General features: G+C 48.2%; 1 protein-coding gene across 1 annotated transcript in view; it reads left to right on the plus strand.

Moving 5' to 3' along the window:
- SPAG1 (sperm associated antigen 1) overlaps window positions 1-20,670 on the plus strand; it is a 1,725,603-nt gene that overhangs the window by 380,804 nt on the left and 1,324,129 nt on the right. Inside the window, exons 4-5 of the mRNA XM_069621435.1 lie at window positions 14,905-15,033; window positions 15,493-15,560. Of these exons, the coding sequence (XP_069477536.1) occupies window positions 14,905-15,033; window positions 15,493-15,560 (197 nt within the window). The remainder of the gene's footprint in view (window positions 1-14,904; window positions 15,034-15,492; window positions 15,561-20,670) is intronic.

Here is a 20,670-nt window from a genome sequence, read left to right on the forward strand (position 1 = left end):
TGCTGGCTGTTCTTATCGGAGATAGATGGACGGGCCATTTATACTACTGGATGATTGACCCGTGGCTTATGTCTGAATCTGCTCTAACATATTAGGTGTGCCTTTTGAAAGCGGACCTTTTATACTGCCAGTGAAGACCACAGCAAGAATTGTATTTACAATTGGGCCGAAGATATTGATTCCTTCAGGCTGTTGTTACAGACACAGGTTCCCCGGTTTGGAACAAGTAAAAAAAATGAGAAGCAAATGTGGAAAGGAATTCTACGTAAAGCACAAGATACATGACTGCCCCTGAGGAATGTCCAGTTATTGTAAAGCATCGAGGACAGAAACTTACATAAGTCAGGCTAATGAGGTCTCAGTGTGCATTTGAGCACCACGCATGAGGGAAATAAGCAGCGCTCAGATACCTGAGGGTTCGTAGCGCTATATAAATGCACAAACATTTGCGACAATTCATTTGGCACTGTGACATTTTCAAGTAGTGAACACTTGAAAAATTGTTTTTATGCAATTTGTTATGCTTCTGTATACTGTATTGTGGCGTGTGTATATGTTTTTTTATATTTTTAGGATATTGATGCTTTGAGTAAAATAAGAATAAAATATGATGCTTGATATTAATTCGCTCATGTTGCACAACCTATATTCGTTTAGAGCTTGTTTGTCCAAGGTTACCCTGTCTATTTAATAGGGTACACAAATTAATGTTGTTTAGGTTGTATATAGGTCCCTTCTTTTATTGATAACATCTTACTATCTGTAGGAGATCACGACTTATCACTACCTTTACTTTACTCTGGATAGACACCTGTAAACCTATTGGGACGAGACATCATGAGCAGACTAAACATGACTATTTCATTCAAAGACATTGGGCCTCATTACGAGTTTGGAGGTAAGGGAAAAACGATGCTGATAAAGGATTACTGACATCGTTTACCGCTCCGGTCCATTACGACCCACCAACCCACTATTAGCGGTACCGTAAATAACGGTGCCTCTAATAGCGCCATGGGTGCGGGCACGTGACCTCACATGCTGGCAATAGCGGCATGGCGTAAACAGGAGCTGAACACAAGTAATGCGGACATAATAATAACGGCCTACAGAAGACAGAAAAGTACCTTACCGGCATGGAGCAAATACCGGCATCGCGGACCGCCTGTAAACGGCCATGTGCAGTCTTCCCAACTGCCACAGGTGCACACAATCATCACAGGTGGAGGCAATATAGACTGGGCCAGCACAAAAGGAGCACACCACACCCCTTCCCACACCCAGTCACACACAAAAATGAGTCCAATACTAGTAGCAATACTGGGGCTGGAGGACATGATTGAAGTGGAACTCCAGCAGCAACAACAGGCAGCACAGAGGAGATGCAGGAGGAGAAGGAGGGTGAGGCAGGCACAGCCTAAACCACCATTGCTGGCAGTTGTACCGCACAGTCAGCCCCCAATCCCTCGAATCAGAGCCAATCGATTCAGCCTAACCCCTGAGCAGATCCACACCCGGTACCGTCTGGACCGGGACACCATCACCACCATTGTGGACATGATATATAACGACATTGCCAGCCTCATAGACATCAGTACCACCATCCCCCCTCTACTGAAGGTGGTGTCTGTGCTCCACTTCCTGGCCACAGGCACCTACCAGCACACAGAAGGACAGATGCATGGCATATCACAACCATCATTCTCATGTACGCTGAACCAGGTGCTCAATGCCCTCCTGAAGCACAAAGGCGACCACATTTTCCCACCACGGACAGCCCAGGAGATCTGCAACACCAAAGTTGGTTTTCATTCACTGGCCGGCATCCCTGGTTGCATTGGCGCCATCGACTGCACCCATGTTGAATTGGTGGTCCCACATGCCATGGAGGCAGTGTACCGCAACCGTAAGTTATACCACTCCATCAACGTGCAAATGGTATGTGACTCAAACAAGATCATCACACATTGTTGTGGCCGATTTCCCGGATCAACCCATGATTCAATGGTCATGCGGAAATCCACGATACCACGCTACATGGAGCGACACGCAGGGCACAGATCCTGGCTACTCGGTGAGTTGCATGTCAGGCTCATGGCATCGCGATGTGGGTAGGTGATTGGGGGGTGAGAGGCATACTTCACCTGGCTGAGATTGGGGGGGGGAGATGCATGCATCACCTGGTGAGTTGAATGTCAGGCTCATGGCATCGCGATGTGGGTAGGTGATTGGGGGGTGAGATGCATACTTCACCTGGCTGAGATTGGGGGGGGGAGATGCATGCTTCACCTGGCTGAGATGGGGGGGGAGAGATGGATACTTAAACTGGCTGAGATTGGGGGGGGGGAGGAAGAGATGCATAATTCACCTGGCTGAGATGGGGGGGGGGAGATGAATACTTCACCGGATGAGATTGGGGGGGAGAGATGCATACTTCACTTGGCTGAGATGGGGGAGATGCATTATTCACCTGGCTGAGATGGTGGGGGGGGAGATGCATACTTCACCTGGCTGAGATGGGGAGGGGGGGAGAGATGCATACTTCACCTAGCTGAGATGCAGGGGGGGAGAGATGCATACTTCACCTAGCTGAGATGCAGGGGGGGAGAGATGCATACTTCACCTGGCTGAGATGGGGTGGGGGAGAGATGCATACTTCACCTGGCTGAGATGCGGGGGGCGGGGGAGATGCATGCTTCACCTGGCTGAGAGTACCTGGGAGGATGGACCATGCTCATACCCCAAAGCAGGCCAGACTGGACCTGACATCTGACCCCAAAATGCAGGACGTAAGCTGCTCTACCATGAAAATTATGCAGTGCTACAACCATTCCATAGCCATCAACATGTACACTGCACATAATCAGACCGTAGCCCCGCAACACAATGCAGCGACAAGCAAATAGTATTGCCAATGAACAGCACCAAATACCACCACCAAAAAGGACAGTTGTCCATTACCGCGTACAAAGGAATCACATGAGGGCAAAATACATGAACACACCCCTACACCAACACAGAGGTCCACCAAAACAGCATGTCAACATCTGTCGTGCATAGTGAGATCATCATGAGTCTGCCATCAACGGTGACAGGATGAAAGCATACAATTGACTACACATCCCCCAGATCATGGGAACAACCGGCGTGGACTACCACAGTGCATGAGCACCCACAAGCAATAGGACACCCCTGCGCCCACTAGACGATGCCACGCACACCTGTCGATCAGATGAATGCACACATTGCAGTTACATCATGAAGCTCTATTCATGCATTGATATGTGGGTGCAACCAGGAAATAAACGCATGCTATGGTGTCATTGATACAGGTCCCATATGATGTGATCACTTACTCATAACCATTGTTGCACACATGCAGGTGATGCAGGCTATCCCTTGAAGAGGTTGCTCCTTACCCCAGTCTGGAACCCGCAGAACAGGAACGAAGAGGACTACAATTGTGCGCATACACGTACCCGTGTGGTGATTGAGCAGACATTTGGCCTTTTGAAGGCACGGTTTCGCTGCCTCAGCATGTCTGGTGGGGCACTCCTGTACGGGCATGAGAAGGTGGGCAAGATCGTCATTGGCATGTGTCATGTTACACAATATGTGCACCAGACGGAATATGCCTCTGCCCCCTGACGCTGAACTGCAACCACCTGAAGAGGAGGATGAGGAGGGTGGAGATGGGGCTGCCCTTCAGGGAGGCAGCGATGCACAGGAGGGACGTACCGTGCATCAGTCTTTGATTAACCAATGTTTCTAGCACACATGGATGCGGAGTGTGACATGGAGGTGGAACTCGGGGTACTGGGTGTGTCAGGGACATGGACACTGTAGACTGTTCACCAATAAAGCACACGTACACAATAAGCAATGTCCGCTCACGTGAATTCTGATTTCACAACCGGTGTATTAAAGAAATATAACCTATTAAGTGCACAAGCCCTCCACCCCACACACCCTCTCCCTCCTCCCCCTCCCCCCTCAACTTCCCCACACACCCTCTACCCCCCCCCTCAACTTCCCCACACATGGTGTGCACTTGCATGCACCATTAGTCTTCAGGAGTTTGCAATGGCAGGCTGCACCTACACCCCTTTTCCACTGGCAGCATCGGGTGGACCCCTGTCTGACCTGCGCAAATTCTGCCCAGACCTACGCAGGGGGCTGGACTGACTGGAGCTGGCATTTGAGGAGGTGCCTTGTTGTTCAACCACCTGTGTGGGACACAGGGCCTCCAATGCTGCTGCCATTTGGGTGAGGATCTGCCTCGCAGCCGCCAATTCGCTACATAAGTCTTTGGAAGTAGACTCAATGGAAGATTTGAGGGATGCTGTGCATTCCCCGATTTCCTCCCTTGCCTGGCCACATTCGGTGATGTGCTGGGTCAGCAGCCCTGTCAGCTCCTCCTGGCGCTGCTGTATTGCCCTGATCCCCTCCTGCCTGTCCCGGACACTGGCGGATGTTGATGGTGCATGCGGAATGGTTGGCGCCTCATGCATGCTCCCCGTGGGGCTGAAGCTCCCTGCCCATGACTCCACCACAGACAGCTCATGGCTGCTGGTATACTGATTGCTGGGTGGGGAGAGTTGGGGTGACTACTGGGGGCCTGTAGCAGTAGGTGTTCCGGGTGTCAGAGTGTGATCATCATCTGACACAGCTGCCGTGGCAGCTGTCTTCCCGACACTACTGCTTGCAGTGGATACCGTGGCTTCAGCCACTGGCTCCTGTATGGATGTGGCAGGTGTGGGTGCTGTGGTGGTGTCCCTAATGCACATTTGTGCTGTAGGTTCCTGGGTTGTGTTGGGCTTGTGCAGTAGTCCAGGTTGCCCCCTTCCCTTGGATGTTGAGGGTCGGTTTGCTCCCTCCATGCCCCTGGACTTCTTGGCTGGTGTCGCAGCATCCTCCCTGGGGTCCTGATCTCCACTCTGATTGTGTGCCTCTGGGGGACCAAGAGAGGGAGACCATTAGTGATGGGTCTACATGCATCAGGCAGGCATTGGGGTAGCTGCATTTCTATGGAATGGCAGGTAATTGGCGTTGGGGTAGTGACATACGGGTTGCTTGCCTTTTGGGTGGGTCTTGCAGGGATGCGTCTGGGATGAAACATATATGGGGTGCATCATGCATGTGGACAAGATGGTGCTGTGCACTGCCTGTAGGCAGTCTTGCGAACATGTGTCTGGTGGACCCTGCTTTGCATCATTGCACTGTCAGTTCAGGGGGACATCATCGTGTTATTCTTTACAGTGGTTCATTTGGGACACCTACCTGCATCAGCCGATGACGGGGCTCCACGCTCCATATCCCCCACTCCCTCGATTGCCTCCATCCCGATGGTGCTCGCACAGGTCTCCTCCCAGCGAGTCATCTTTATGGGGGAGGCAGCACCACCACCTGTTGCCATCCCCTGGCTACGGTTAGCAGAGATGATGTTACAGATGCGCAAGCGCAGGTCGTCCCAGCACTTACTGACATCTTTCACTGTGCACGGGGTGGTGTCAACGGCACTCACTTTCCGCGCCACCTCTGCCCATATCTCTTTTTTCCGCATCAGTGCAGGTCGCCGCATGTCAATGGAGTAGACAACATCCCCATTTTCTGCCAAGGTATCTGTTAGCATGTTGAGCTCTTCTTCTGTGAAGCGCTCCTTGCGCAAGCGCGCAGCACCTTTTTTTAGTGCCTTGGGCATTGTAATATACTGCAAGTATATGTCGGAACAGGTGTGGTGGTGATATGGGTCCTGGTTACAGAGGATGGCAATGAATTGTGTTTTTAAAGATGGCCACCGTGCTCTTTCCCGTTCCTGTGCGATGACGCTACTTCCGGTTCCACTTATTTGAGGTGACTGATATCAGCGGTGACCACTACTAGCGGTCACCGCTGATAGCGGTAACCGCTAATGCCGGAGGCATGGATGGCGGTGGAGCTATCTGCGATTCGCACGATGCTGGTAAGGACGATTTTTCGCCCTTTAACGGCAGGGCAGTAAGGTCGTTACCGGCAAGGCGCAAAGCTTTTGCCCGCGTACTCGTAATCGCCCTCTAATAGCGGGCTTGGAGCAACACGTACACTGTATTTCCTCCATGCCGGTAAGGGCAGTTACTTGCCTCCATACTCATAATGAGGCCCACAGTGTGCTCAACACCAGGCATACACATGTTAAATGAAAAGCAGATCGTCCAAGCATATTGTGGATGCACGGATCCGAGGGGGGTGTCAGTGGACCCAAAGATGTTTCAATATGGGACTGACATTGCCATTGCATGGATACCAGGCATTGCAGGGAAGGTGTGGTGGGTTACAAACAAATACTTGTTCAGGCCACAGACCCCATTGGATGAGCCAGAAGGGACGATAGTGTACATAGAGATAGAGGCGGTGTTGGCAAGGGAGGATTGGATTGCAGTGCATGGAGTAGATGACACTGGGAGGGCGTGGAGAGAAATCCTTGCAGTTGCAGAGGATTGCAGGTTAACCACAGTGACAGTGGAGAAGAGATACAGGAATTGGAGATGGTGTTAGAAATGAGTGTAACCTATTGGTTACAGATACATTATAGGGAGGTGCCACAGAGGATGGCTATGGCACTGGAGGCGCCACCCTCATTTTGGGAGGAGGACATGGCTAAGGTACCCAGCAGTTTATGGACCACAAGTCCTTATGACGTGGGCTGCATAAAGAGCATAGGGGGAGTGAATATTAAACTGAAACCAGGGGCAATTGTGCCAAGGGTAAAGCAATACCCCTTAACAAAGGAAGCAGAGGAAGGCATTTATGAAACAATTTCAGCTCTGATTGACAGAGGCATTCTGGTACCGTCAGAATCTCCATGCAACACAGCAGTGTACCCCGTGCGCAAGGCCAACGGGGTCATGACTTTTTATTCAGGATTTAAGACCTCCTAACCATGTTGTAGAAGCAGAGTATCCAGTAGCAGCAAACCCAGCAACAATTCTGTGCGGCATTCCCGCGCAGGCCACCTGTTTCATGGTCATTGATTTAAAGAATGCATTCTTTTCAGTACCACTACACCTAGACTCACAAGATTTGACCAGCTTTAGTTACCGAAATCAGAAGTTGAAACGCTCTTGTTTACCACAACGAGTCACCATCCATCTTTAACAGAGTGATACAGATGGATCTAAGCAACATACAGAGAGAAAGCACAGTTTTGCAGTATGTAGACTAAATTTTGATTTGCAGTGAGACAGAAGACGAGTGCAGAAGTGGACAAGGCCAAACTATAGTATTGCCAAAAGGAGGTGCTATACATTGGACAGTTGATATCTAAAGACGGCTGACACATTGCCCCAAAGAGAGCAGAGACAATACGTAACACACCCTAGCCCACGATAGTAAGGGAAATGCAACAGTTGCGTTGTGCAATTACTGCAGAGCAAGGGTTTTTGACTACAGCACATACACAAAGCCACTATTGGATGCACTGAAAGAGGCACAAAGGGGAACAAAGACACTGACATGGACCACAGAAATGACTGAGGCTTTTGAAGAACGGAAGGAAGCAATAAGTACGGCTCCAGTGTTGGGAACCCCGACTATAAGAAGGAATTTCTCTTGTTTTCACACCCTGACGGTGTAGTGATGAAGGTCGTACTGACACAGAAGAAAGCATAGGCCATAAGCCAATTGCTTACTACAGTGGACAACTTGACCCAGTGATGAGAGGACGTAATCTTTGCGAACAATCATTGGCAGCTGCAGCTTTTGCAGTGGAAAAGTCATCAGCAGTGAAAATGGTGTGCACCACCTAATTGTACGTGGAACACGCCCTCTTTGTAATACAGCATATGCCAAAAAGCACACTGACTGTGCAGAGAGCATCGTGGTATGAGGTGATACTATCAAATGTAGGATTGAAGATAGTAAGGTCCAAGACTGTAAATCCACCATTCTTTTTCGCAGATGTCTTCTGGGCAGGAGACTATGCACATGACTGCACAAAGAACAACAGACATGTTCAGTGAGACTCGCAAGGTGGCGGACGATGCACTTGAATGGAGAGACGTGCTTTACATTGATGGTTCGTCAACAATTGATCAAACTGATGGGATCAGACGTACTGGGTCCGAAGTAATGAGACTGAAGGAGGACGGGACAAGTGAGGTGGTTGTGAGTTACGTGATTACCATCCCATTACTCTGCACAAGCAGCAGAACTAGTGGCTCTTATATTAGCACTAGAAAACAACATAGAAAAGTATGTGACCATGTATTTTGACTCCGCCTACGTGACATCAACAGTACACTCAGGACCAGCGCGATTGCTCAGGAGAGAGTTCAGGTAGCAGATGGGACCCCAGTGCAGCATGCGCTATGATTGGGCAAGTTGATCGAAGTCACACAAGAGGGAAAGACCCTATCTCTAGAGGAAATGAAGCAGCAGATTATGAGGCAATGTGCGCAGCGTATTTTGGGCAATTATGGGAACTAAAGGAGAGACCAAACGCTCAATGAGGAGTAAGGCACATGTGATGAGGGAAGGTTACAATGTACTACCAGAGACGCTGATTATGGAACTGCAGTGAGCTGCACCATAGGAGGAGAAGGGGCTGTGGGTAAAGCGAGGATGTTCCATGTCTCAACAAATGCCTTATGGCGACGGAATAATACAGGGAAAGTAATCCTGCCACTAGCATTACTGAAATCCGGATTAGCACAATTGTATTATCCAACACACAAAGGAAAGAGGTAATTGCTACACGCACTGGAGAAACGTGATTTTACCCAAATTTGAACGAACATGCAGCTTATTTTATTAGCAATTGCTTGACCTGCCAGCGGTTTACAGCAGGGCATACTTTGAGAGTTGTGAGAGGAGCTATACCAAGACCTGTAGGCCCATTTCTGCATATCCACTTGGACTACGTGGACATTGTTCAAGTTTGCCAAGGTTACTGCAACATGATGGTGCTTGTCTGCCCATTCTCTAGGTGGATAGAGGCTGGGCCCTGTTCCCATGCTGATGTTTTAGAGCGGCCAAGTTCCTGGTCAGGGAAGTTTCCTTCGATGGGGCATTTGTGAGGTCCTGCGGTATGACAACAGCCCTCACTTCGCCAATGAACTGTTTCATCACATAACAAACCGGCTAGGCATCAAGCATAAATTCGCCTGTGCGTACCAAACGCAAGCAAATGGGGTGTGTGAACGCTTGCATGGACTCCTAAAGGAGTGCCTAGCCAAACCTCAGCAGAGCACCAAGAAAAACTGGCTACATTGTTTACCATTGGCCATGTTTGAATTGCACAAACGAGGTGGTGATAGGACGGCGCATGCATCTTTCCCTGGCTCCTCCCACAAGGGCATTGAAAGATTGTGGGAATAGTGCAGATTAAGACAGGAGATGTACAAATACATCACTTCTCTGGTTTCTAGTGCTTCTTTTTATCTCTCGCTAGATACTGCAGATTCGGGGGAGCCCAGAAGACAGCAAAGACATCAACAACGAGGACACACCACAAGACAATGCACTAAAGCACTATGTAAACCTGTGAGATATTGTTCTCCTGCGCAACTTCGTCTGGCGCTTGAACGCGCCTCGGTTCACTGGCCCTCACGTTGTTGAGGCCGTAGCAAACGGAGCAGTTAAATTAGTAGGGAAGTCCGTCTGGAATCACCTTCAAGACGTCAAGCTGTACAAAGCATTGGCCTCACCTGGCAACAGAGTCTGTGACCGACAGGGCCAACTTTCAGGACCTCGAACTACAAGTGCGTGTGAACCTCACCAAGTTAGGGAGACAAGGTCACCCCATGGTTAGACGATCCCAAGCAGCAGAAGTGGCCACTGGAACACTTGTGCAGACTGATGAATGAAACGCTGTCTGTAATTTTTCCTTTCCGCACATGCAGGTTGACACAAATGTTGTGGGGATTGTATAGATTGTTAGCTTGTTGTCCTGATGTTACCTCCCATCTATAACCCTGAATGCTTTTCTAATCCGTTTGTGCACTATATAAGGAGACCCAGAAGATTCAGAGCACGATCACCTGCAGTATAATTATCTGGTTTTTGCGAAGTATTTGGCCCAAGCATACCCCCAGCATGAACACGGTGAATCCCCAGTGTTGGCTACATTGATACCCCTCAGTAAGAAAGGTCTGGGAGGAGGTCTTCGCCTTCGCCATTAGTGATTATTTGGTTTGGGGGGCGGGATTGACAAATACTAACACGGTAACGCCTTTCATCATGTCATGTCTATTAATTCCCAGTTGCTTGATGGGATTTGTATTTTAGAAATTATATGTTGTTGTTAGCATTACCGCTGTACCCTATACTAACATTGCCCAGACCCAAGCAGGGGAAACGAACATGTCAGGTGGACGAGAAGACACTGCTGATAAGGTAAGGTGAGGTAAGCACAGCGTTGACACAGACATGAAGGGAGTTGGCTTGTACCTCACGGACACAACACGAGTATGTTACAATATGTGGTATAAACACATGGCCAAAGTAGGTAAGTAAACCACCGGGGAGAGCGGTTATGTCTGCTCTTTAATACCCTACGCCATGAGTGCCTCCAGAACTTTCATAACACCTGAAATAACAGCAGCCAGAGCACAGTGCCTGATGTGTCTTGCGATAGCGCAAACGTGAGGAAGATTCCCAGGGACGACATCAACTTTGAGATGGATGTCCAAAGGGACCTTTGCATATGAAGACGATTGCATGAAGACATTAAACATGATGAACAATTTCTGGCAGCTACTTGAAGGTTTGCAGTACATAACTGATTGACCCGAGAGAGGAGAGACAAAGACTATCACACTGGAGGAATTGCCATGTCCCTAGACAAGAGTGAAGGAGATAAGTGGAGAGCCTGGATGCTGGGAAAAGTCACAGATATTAGTGTATGGACGAGTGTACGCTAACTATGGGTTGCAAGATGGAGTGGTGGGGAGCTAAGCGCTGACACTAGCACAGTCGTCGGGGAACAAGGTGCAGGAGGAAAATGGCAAGTGCCTGAAGGAATGGGATGCGAGCGCAAAGTTGCTGACATGGGTAGAAAACGGAGCTGGACCGATACCAATAATTCCTCTGAAGACGCTAGCCTTGTACTATCAGAACAATGGCGATCTTGAGGTTGGCGAGCTTAGGATGCAAAACAATTGAACAACTTGCAGCAATGAGAGCAGGAACAGCAGTGCTGAATGATCACAACTGGGCGTGTGGATCAAAGGTTTATGAGAAGCTGCCACGTGAATGGGGAGGAGTATGCTCCTTGGTACACCTCAACATGCCTTTGTTGGTTGTACCCAAGAAGGACATGAAGCTTGATAACTTCCCAAAGATGAACAACAAAAAGAGAAGGAAGACATTGGTTAAAGTGGCGCCAACAGCTCAGGTAGAGAAGATGGAGAAGCAGGGTGGATTGAGCAGAGTGAAAAGGGGGGAATTACTTTTCATAGGCATCATAAACGGCATTGGACGAGATCCCAACTGAACACAGATTTTTAGCAGAACACAAATGTTCTTTGCCTCAATAATACTAGGAATACAGACGTACACAAATGCCAAGTGGTTACAGATCGCTCGTTGTGAGCTGATGGTAACAATTAACTCTACAGTGAATGGGTTTAACACCATAAAGCAAGAGCTTGGAGCAATAAGGTTGGTGGCGCTCTAGAATAGATATGTACTGGATCTCCTCACGGCCATAGAAGGAGGAGTTAGCAGAAAGAAAGGGAGTTGATGTTGCATATTCATACTAGCTAACGACGAAGATAACCACTCTCTCAGATACAGTAGCACAGTTGGCCCTGATGCATGCGAAAATCGAGGATGAAGAACGAGGACCAGGGAAGGACAAGAGCTAGTTGGCTTACATATGGTCATGGATTCCATCATGGCTGTCAGATGGGCTGATGGTGATAGCAGGAGCACTTGTGCTGATAGCAGCAGCAGTGTGTGGGATCAAGATCTGTATGGCAAGGTGCAAGAAGACAACAGAAGATGCTATTGGAATGCAGATCCTGATGGATGTGAACATGGGAGGAACGAAAGATGAGATTGTTTTAGAACGAAACAAGTTGAGAACGAAGATTGCACAGTGCTAACTATTTCCAGCAGCAACAATGAAACTGGACAATCGCCATGATCCAAAGTTCTATGAAGGGAAGTGGGTTTGGTGCAACTCCAAAGGAGTATGCTGTTCCAAGCACTGGTCATTTGATGATCACACAAACTATTATGGACAACTCAGAGGAATAACGAAGATATGGCAGCCCAGAGCACAAGGACTGTCGTATAAGGATGTGGTTGACAAGTCGACCAGAGGGGGGACTGAAGTGGGATGGGCAAATTCGCCCCTTCTTCTTCCTCCTAATAAGGTACATGATGCAGAAGAATGCCAGGAGATGCAGTTAATGCCCATACTATTTCAGACCAATTCCCAGTGCTCCAATGATCGATAAGTACGTCGAGAGGTACCCACTCAGCCAGGCCTAGAGACCTGGTGCAGTACAAGTCTACCACAGAGTGGATGAGGAGCCCCAGACTGCAACTAAAGAGACATCAATTGACATTATTGATAAAAGTGCCAAGAAGCCACATTTCTGACGTTGTTGGAGACACCACGACTTAGCAGCGCTAGACATGAAGCACACATGCCATCCGCACATCGGGACACAGACACGCAACTGAATACATGAAGAATACATGCCTAAAGTTCTATAGATGGAGGACAGATACAGATACATACTGTCATTGCTTTTATTATTTTGTCATTAGCCGAACACAGCAACGCAGGAACCTTAAGAAGCAAGACATCCAGAGTAAAGCTTGCAGATGCTTATATGCAAATAACCTTACGGAACTGCAGGAGCGTCTATGGGACCTGACCGGGCCTACTGTGACTAACATATGGTGAATATAGAATAGCATGGACACTGTAGGAACTGCATAATGGTTTAGGAAAATTACAGCAGACCACAAGCCTCTCAGCAAGAGCCAAGTTGAATTCAGGCTGGACAAGAGCCAACGTGTGAGACCGGACCCGCTGCCAAGGCCACTAGATTCGAGTGACATTCCATTCCCTGTAACAGCTGCAATAAATGCAAATAATTCCTCAGAATTCAGAGCTGCAGAGCTCCAAATCATGGTCTCCGAACAAGTGACCCGGTCGACTCACACAATGGACAGAAACCAGCTCTGGGAAACGGAGCTGATCTCGTGCTGCCAGACAGAAGTTTGCAACAAAGATGTTACAATTTTGGACATGTGTTGCATGAAATGAACGAGCACTCTGTCTAAGGTGGTGCACACAAGTTACAATGCAGACACATAGTCGTTCCTATTACATTGAAAAGGTACACAAAGAGCTGAGAACCTTTCCGGATCCCAGGCCTGGGGAGGTCAGCTCTGGCCAATCACAGTTCAGGCTCCTAGGGGTGGGTAGCAACGGGCCAGAACCAATGGTAAGACCCTCACACTGCAACATTTTTAGAGATAGCAATTTGGGGATGGGATGGACCAGGCCAGCTACCTGACATGCGAGAGCCAGTAGAATAACTCATATAGATAACTATATAGGTTATTAGGCTCCTGACGACCAATCCAGTAGTGTGATAGGTTTTCTGGAGAGGGGCCCTGGTTGTGACGACATGCTGACGTAATTTTAGGACAAAACTAGGCCTACGTTCCTTTTTGGGGGGGAAGGTGTTGGGCCTTCCAAGAGTTCGCAAACTCCTAGTAGCTTTGGAACCTACCTGGGAGTTTGTCCCGACACTGAGAAGGAAGAAGCATGTCTGAACAAATCTGACGGCTGAGCTCCAATTTTTAAGCTCCTCACTTAACTTTATGGCATGTTTTGGGCAGAGACAACCTTGTAAACTCAACAACTATAGGTTCTTACCTGATGGTCGCAGCGCAAGCATTCACAGCCATAAAATCCAGCATGTGAAATACCAAGGTATTTACAATGTGTTAAACAACTCGGGGTACTTTCTATCAGCCCCTTACGACCCACTACTAATGCGTCTCCTGAGAAGCCTGCAATACTAAATTATGTATCTTGGTTTTCTCCCACAGAGATCACTTGTTAATGAGGAGCGCTGTCCCCGCACCCCATTGGGACCCCTTGGTCCTCTAGGCTCCGATGGCGTCCATCTGCCCAGTGACAATGGCGCCATAACAACTACCAGTGCCGAAAGGAATACAATCGATGCATTATCCCTCCCCTAATGAAGTTCCCACCAGGTCAGTGGTGCTCACTACAGATAAAGAGCAAATGACTTCCTTATTTTTATTTGTCACTATTCATCGCCTAAGAGCCTACTTCTTGGGTATCTTTTATTTTGCACCCACTTTTTTAACTCCAATAAAGCACAAATATGTGTTCTTTCTCTAGAGAGACACAGTCCAAGGCTGAGAAGAAGGCGCCCTCAATTTTAGCCGAAACGTCCATGAAACCAGTAACTATCCACTTCCAGAGTCCAGACAAAACCTGTTTTAGCTAACTTTGTCTACGACACCATGAACCTAGAACCAGGCTCTTGATGGGTTTCAATGGCAGATTCATTCCAGACAGCTTTTTTTGATAAATATTACATACATTAATGACAGTATGCTGAATTAATAAGGCGCAGAACACCCTGCGTTACGTTTATCCTTTATTATGGGTTGCGAAGCAACTTAATCATAACTAAAGGCCCGCTAGCGCAGGCCGTGTAATACAATATTATCAACAATTAAGGCATCCTATTTTTGTATTGAATATTATGATTTTATTTCTGATTTCAGACTGGTGTTTGGTTTTCTTGTGATCATCATTGTTTGCTTTTTACCACACATTAATGACCTGGATGCAAAAGTGTTTTAATATGAAGTATTTTTCTGTATGGAGTAACATATTCTAAAATACTGTCATGTATTTTTCAGGGATGGGTGACTGATATAAAGGTGAAGGAAAAAACAATATGTTTTCCAAAAACTGAAAATACGTTTCAAGAGAAACTAGCAAATTTGCCGCCAGTTCGTAGTTCCAAAAGCTGTCCATCCATCACTCAGGTATTTTACTTTCAATGTATACAGTTTCAGTAGAATATTTTTAATGTGAAGGTGGTGGATCAAATGTGAATTTTAAATGACCATAAAGAATCTGCATAAGGACAAGGAGCATGTACCCTTGGAAAATAATGGGGGAGGTATAGTAGTGTTGTAAATCTGTAGTCCAAAAATATAACCTGCAAAGATACTTATTGCATAGAAGATAGTTCATTGAAATTAGAAATAACAAGTATTTCCCTTTTTTTAAAATGTTTTCTAACAAATTAATAAGAGATGCACAAGATGAGTGAATTTAAGTTTGATATTGGGTTGTTTTCCATAGGGACTAGGAATCCTAATAGTGGGATGAACACAAGCGGAAGAAAGTCATTTGGATAAAGTTCAGCCATTTTCAAACATCGCTCAATTTGTCTGCTGCTTTAAGGCATGCTTTTTATTGTCTGTTTATTTCTGTTTCAGAATAAATCTTCAGAAAATACATTGGGCAAAAAGAAAAGAATGCCACGTGATTATAGGGATTGGGACAAGTAAGCTTTGTGTGCATTATTACAGGAGAAATTGCGTTTTCAATGTACATGCTTTTGATGAGCCAGTGAATTTCACAAATATTGTGTATGGTCTGAGTGATGTGGGGGCTTTGAGTCTCCCTCCCATATTCTATCTGCTGCTTTGCTTTTTCTTTGGCATAGGTCTGTTTCCTAAACCAGACCAGGTACTCTGCAGGGCTTACTCTTAAAGAGTTGTAAGTCACCCCATCCATCATTGGTTTATCATCCTACTGTGGTCTAGGACCCATCACCAGAATAACGTATTATTAACTCATTGAGTTTGTTTATAGTCGTGTATAAATGAGCTTTCAGTAGGCAAGTTTGAGGGTTAGAATGTGTCACTTAGTTAGCCCCACATTCTGGCTAAGCTTAATTCTTGTGTCCAAAATTGTAATGTAAAAAGGATCACCCAAAGAAGGTCTACAGAGATTGGTAACTTTTCTTTCTCCAGCATGGGGTCTGGCATGGATTCACATGCTCATGAATATTCCCTGTCGTCAGTCTGGGAATCCTTGATAAAAGAAAACTGTTCTGAAAATCATACTGCCCAATCCTCTCCCTGAGCCCCGCCTCTGGCAGCCATCTTCAGATCATTACCGCACTCCAGTTTTGGGAGTCCTCGAGTTCTACATGTTTTTCAGTGAAACATCCATTTTTGTTGCATCAGAGCCCTTGTGCTCCTATCTTCATCAGCCGTCAATGGAGATCTGTTGTCAGTGAAGTTGCGTGCCCCTTTGCGCCCTCCGACCATGACAGAGGAGAAAAAGGAGGGAAAGACACTGTTCATGCACTGCACCCAATGCGGGCTAAGGAAAGTCTTCGTGGAGAACAAACATCAAAAGAGTCTGTACTGCCTGCACGCGACCCACGAGTATGGGTGCAAGATATGCCTGGGCTTCTCGAAGAAAGACAGGTATGGCAGGATGGCGGCATGGGTCAAGTCGAGCAAGGCCCCTGACCCATGCTCTGAGCAGGGGTCATGCCTCACCCAGGACCGGTCGGTCCGAGAAGCGGTCTCAGTCTGGGAGGAGGTCGAAGTACTTTGAGGATGCCCCATTCATGGGGGTCCAAGATGAGGCCACGAACCGCAAGACAGATTCCGCTGGGTTCGCTGCTGATGCAGGTCCCAGGTCGGATAGACCGTGAAATCCACCGATGGCCACCTCCTCAGCCAGCCTGCCATTGGGTTCCTCCTCAAAGACAAAGTCCTCCACCCCGGCCAACTTACAGGACAACTTGGATAAACAAAGGCTGGAGGAAGAGAAGAACACCTTACAGCAAGCTCACCAGGCGCAGCCGAAGACGCCATTGACCACTTCGTCAACATCCTCTGGGGCGACCGCTATGGCGGGTGGTACCGACCCGAAGAGGGTGTATTCCTGCCTCCCAGGCATGACACGACAGGCGAGGTTGCTGCAAAGTAGGGAAAGGGGGGGCAAGGAGGCTCCAAAGTAGCCCTGCAGGGTTTATGATCAGCCAATGGGCATCTCCTCCACGGACCATGACCAAGCGTCCGTCCATACAAAAGGAGGACGGCGGCGCACAACCTACCGCTCCATCATTCCCTCCACGGCCAAGGGACCCATCCATGGACATACTGCCAACTCTCCACATCCTGGTGATGAAGATCCAGCAAAGGTTGCCAACAACACCAGCACCTGTTGTACCGCAGGCCCCTGTCCAACCTCCACGTAAAAAGAGGAAGCGTCATCTGATGCCGCTGCATCAGCCTCCTCCACCAGGTTGTGACCCGACTCCACCAGCGGACCCAGATACACACACGGACACTGGTATGGACATGGCCACAGGAACCGACGAAGATGAGGACTTTGTCCCAGCAGACGACTAATCACCGCACCTGGACGCCCCACATAGAGGCTCTCCATCAGACCAGATAGAATCATTCCACTCTGATTTTCAGGGCCTCTGTGCTGTTCCAGCTGGTTCCTGAGGAAACCAAAAAGGAGGGCTTCCTATATCGGCGACAGGAGTCCAAGAAGACTATCATGTCTGTACCCTTTTTGGACGACTTTTGGGAGGAAGGCCTGGCCCTCATGAAAAACCCATGCACGGCTCCAACCATACAAGACAAGTTGGTAAAGAAATACAGGGTGCCGGACTCCGCACCCAAGTGCTTGAGGTCGCAACCATCTCCAGACACAGTAGTATCGGCTGCGAAAACAATATGTGCAGCCAACTCGCCCTCTGCATCATCAGTCCCCCTGGACAGTGAAGGGGAGAAGATGGACGCCATGGGAAAGAGAGTCATCTACACGGCGGCATTCACAATCAAAGCTGCTAATGTTCTGGCTATCTTGTCCCAATATGACCGGACCTTTGGTACAAGCTGGGCCCTATCCTGGAATTCCTTCCCTACGCCAAGAAAACTGAGGCTCTTGCCCTCTTCCAGGAAGGGGGAGATGGCGTCGGACAATGCCATTGCAGTGGCAGTGGACATCGCCGACACAGGCTTCTGACAGATGGGAAAAGGTGTTAGACTTCATCGGAAGAGATGGTTGAACTTTTGCCAGAACGTTCATGAAAAGGTGCTGGACATGTCTTTGAACAGTGAAAATCTGTTCGGGAAGGCGGTCGACGAATCCCTTCAAGCCATAAAGACGGACACTGAGACAGCACGTTCCTTTGGCACTCTACAGCAGCACTGCTTGTTGTCTTTTCACTCCTCCAGGGGAAAATCGAGCAGATCATCCAAGGGCTACTCCACGTCGTACAGGCAACCTCCCCGATCCTCCACACACAAAGCATACAGGGGTCGCTCCCAGGCCTATATTGGCAGAGGTCTGTGTTGCCCACAGAGCAGGGCGCCCAAGCAAGCCTGAACCGGCCAAGACATCGGTCCCCCACTCGGGCATCCGGTGTGAGGCCGGCTGATGAGGTTCATCAATGTGTGGAAGATTACCACCGACAGATGGATGCTGGATGCTCTCGCCCAGGAACACACCTTTGCCCTCGTATTCCACTGGTTCCCCGTCAGGAGCAGCACATCCCTCAGCTCCTAGAACAAGTGCAAGCCATGTCACGGAAAGGGGCAATGGAGCTTGTTCCCAAACGGCTCCGGGACTCCCGAGTCTATTCCCGATACTTTCTGGTCAGAATGAAGACTGGTGGTTGCAGACCAATCCTGCACCTACGCCGTCTGAACAAGTACTTGACGTCCCAAAAATTCAAGATAGTCACGTTGCAACATGTGCTCAGCCAACTGAAGGAATGGGACTTATTTTTTTTAATTTTTTTTTTCAAGCATTTTTTATTGTTTTTTAAAAACAAACATAGGAAATAGCAACAAAACAAAGACATTACATTAATCTATTACCAACATATGTCTTAACTTTGGTGATGATTGTACAAATTGTTTGGTCAGATATCTGTAGTGGGTAACAGAAGTTCCATGTGGTACCAGGCAACCATCTTTTGCTGTATGCAAAGGATATTTAAGTCTCCTCTTCCTCCCGTTTCCCCCCCATATTTTGGTAGCTTTGGTGGGGTAGCCCCTTGCAGTATATATTCTGTGTTCTGTCATTGCGCACACATCTATATCAGACGCCCACTGGACCGAGGCCGGTAAGTCTGGGGCGCTCCATTTCTGCACAATATTACGTTTCGTTAGTCCCATAGCCGTAGATACGAAAAGTCTCTCCCATTTATTGGTGGTGTTGACATTGGGTATACAGTAAGAGTGACTTTGGTTCTAGCGATATGGTGCAGGCAAGAACTTTAGACAATTTATCACAGCATCTGCTCCAGAATGTCTGAATATGGGGACATTCCCACAAAATATGTATGCAAGTGCCTTCCCTTTCGTGGCAGCGAAGGCAATCTGGACTCGTGGCCCGTTTACAGCTATATAACGACCTGGGGTAGTATTTTAAGCTGGAACAGACGGAGTCTGGAAGAAATGGTGATTTCTCGTGGGTGCATTAGTGCTAGTATCCAATCCTCCGTGTCTATAGCTCCCACATCAGCTTTCCACCAGCTTTGAGGTTGGCCAAGTCTGGAGTAGCGAAGGCTGATATGGCGTTGTATAGGTGAATTTGGTGGGGATGTGAATTTGGTGGGGATGTATACAGGAAGTAAATTGCGTTCTATGGGTGTACATTCAGGCACTGTAATATCTGCCGGGATATGTTTCCTCAGGGCGTGTGTTAATTGTGTATAATGGTACAGCTCCGTGTTCGGGATTTGAAACTTTTGGTGTAGGGCTGCGAATGAGGCTGTGACACCATTTACAAGAATATCTCCTACTTTTGTGATCCCTGCCTCTGTCCATATGGGCCGTGGGTTGAGCTTTCTCAGTTCGAGTAGATGACTGTTGTGCCACAAGGGTTGTACTGTGGTTACTGCCCCCCCCCCCTCCACCCGATAAAACTGTGTGCCTGTGTCCGGGAAATTTACGGACAAGATTCCCCTCAATGTGGAGTTCCGACGGGCGATCGAGTGGTGGGGGGGGGTACACTCCCACATTGCCTGGGGGAGATGGGATTTGAAAACTCGCCATACCCGGAGACGATCACCACGGACGCCTCTCTGGAAGGTTGGGGAGCTCACACTGAATGTCTACGTGCCAGAGGTCTGTGGCTTCTAGAGGAAAAGGATCTGCACATCAACATCCTGGAGCTCGTCTTTCTTACCTTCTCTGAGAGGCAAGATATGAGATCTTCATGGACAACACCACCAACACCACCACCATGTTCTACATCAGCCAGCAAGGGAGCATGCAATTCCCAGCTCTCTCTAAGGAAGCTCAGGACTTGTGGCATTGGGCCATCGGACAGGGGATGTTCATCATCCCGTACCACCTGGCAGGTGTCAAGAACACCATCGCTGACTCCCTCAGCAGGGAACTGCGCTCCTGCATGAGTGGGAACATAGTCAGGACCAGGTGGACGTATGTTCGTCAAATGGGGTAGACCTCCGATCAATCTTTTTTCCACGGCTGCAAACTCAAAAATTTGCCAGCAGATTCCACCAACCGAGGAGCATGGGGGATGGGTTCTCCTTCTTGTGGGAAGGTCTGTGTCTGTACGCTTTTCCTATGCTTCCTCTCCTGCTACGTGGGATTAGCACACTC

The sequence above is a fragment of the Ambystoma mexicanum genome, chromosome 5q (genome assembly GCF_040938575.1).
Source record: "Ambystoma mexicanum isolate Mex_15411 chromosome 5q, UKY_AmexF1_1, whole genome shotgun sequence".
Lineage (NCBI taxonomy): Eukaryota > Metazoa > Chordata > Amphibia > Caudata > Ambystomatidae > Ambystoma > Ambystoma mexicanum.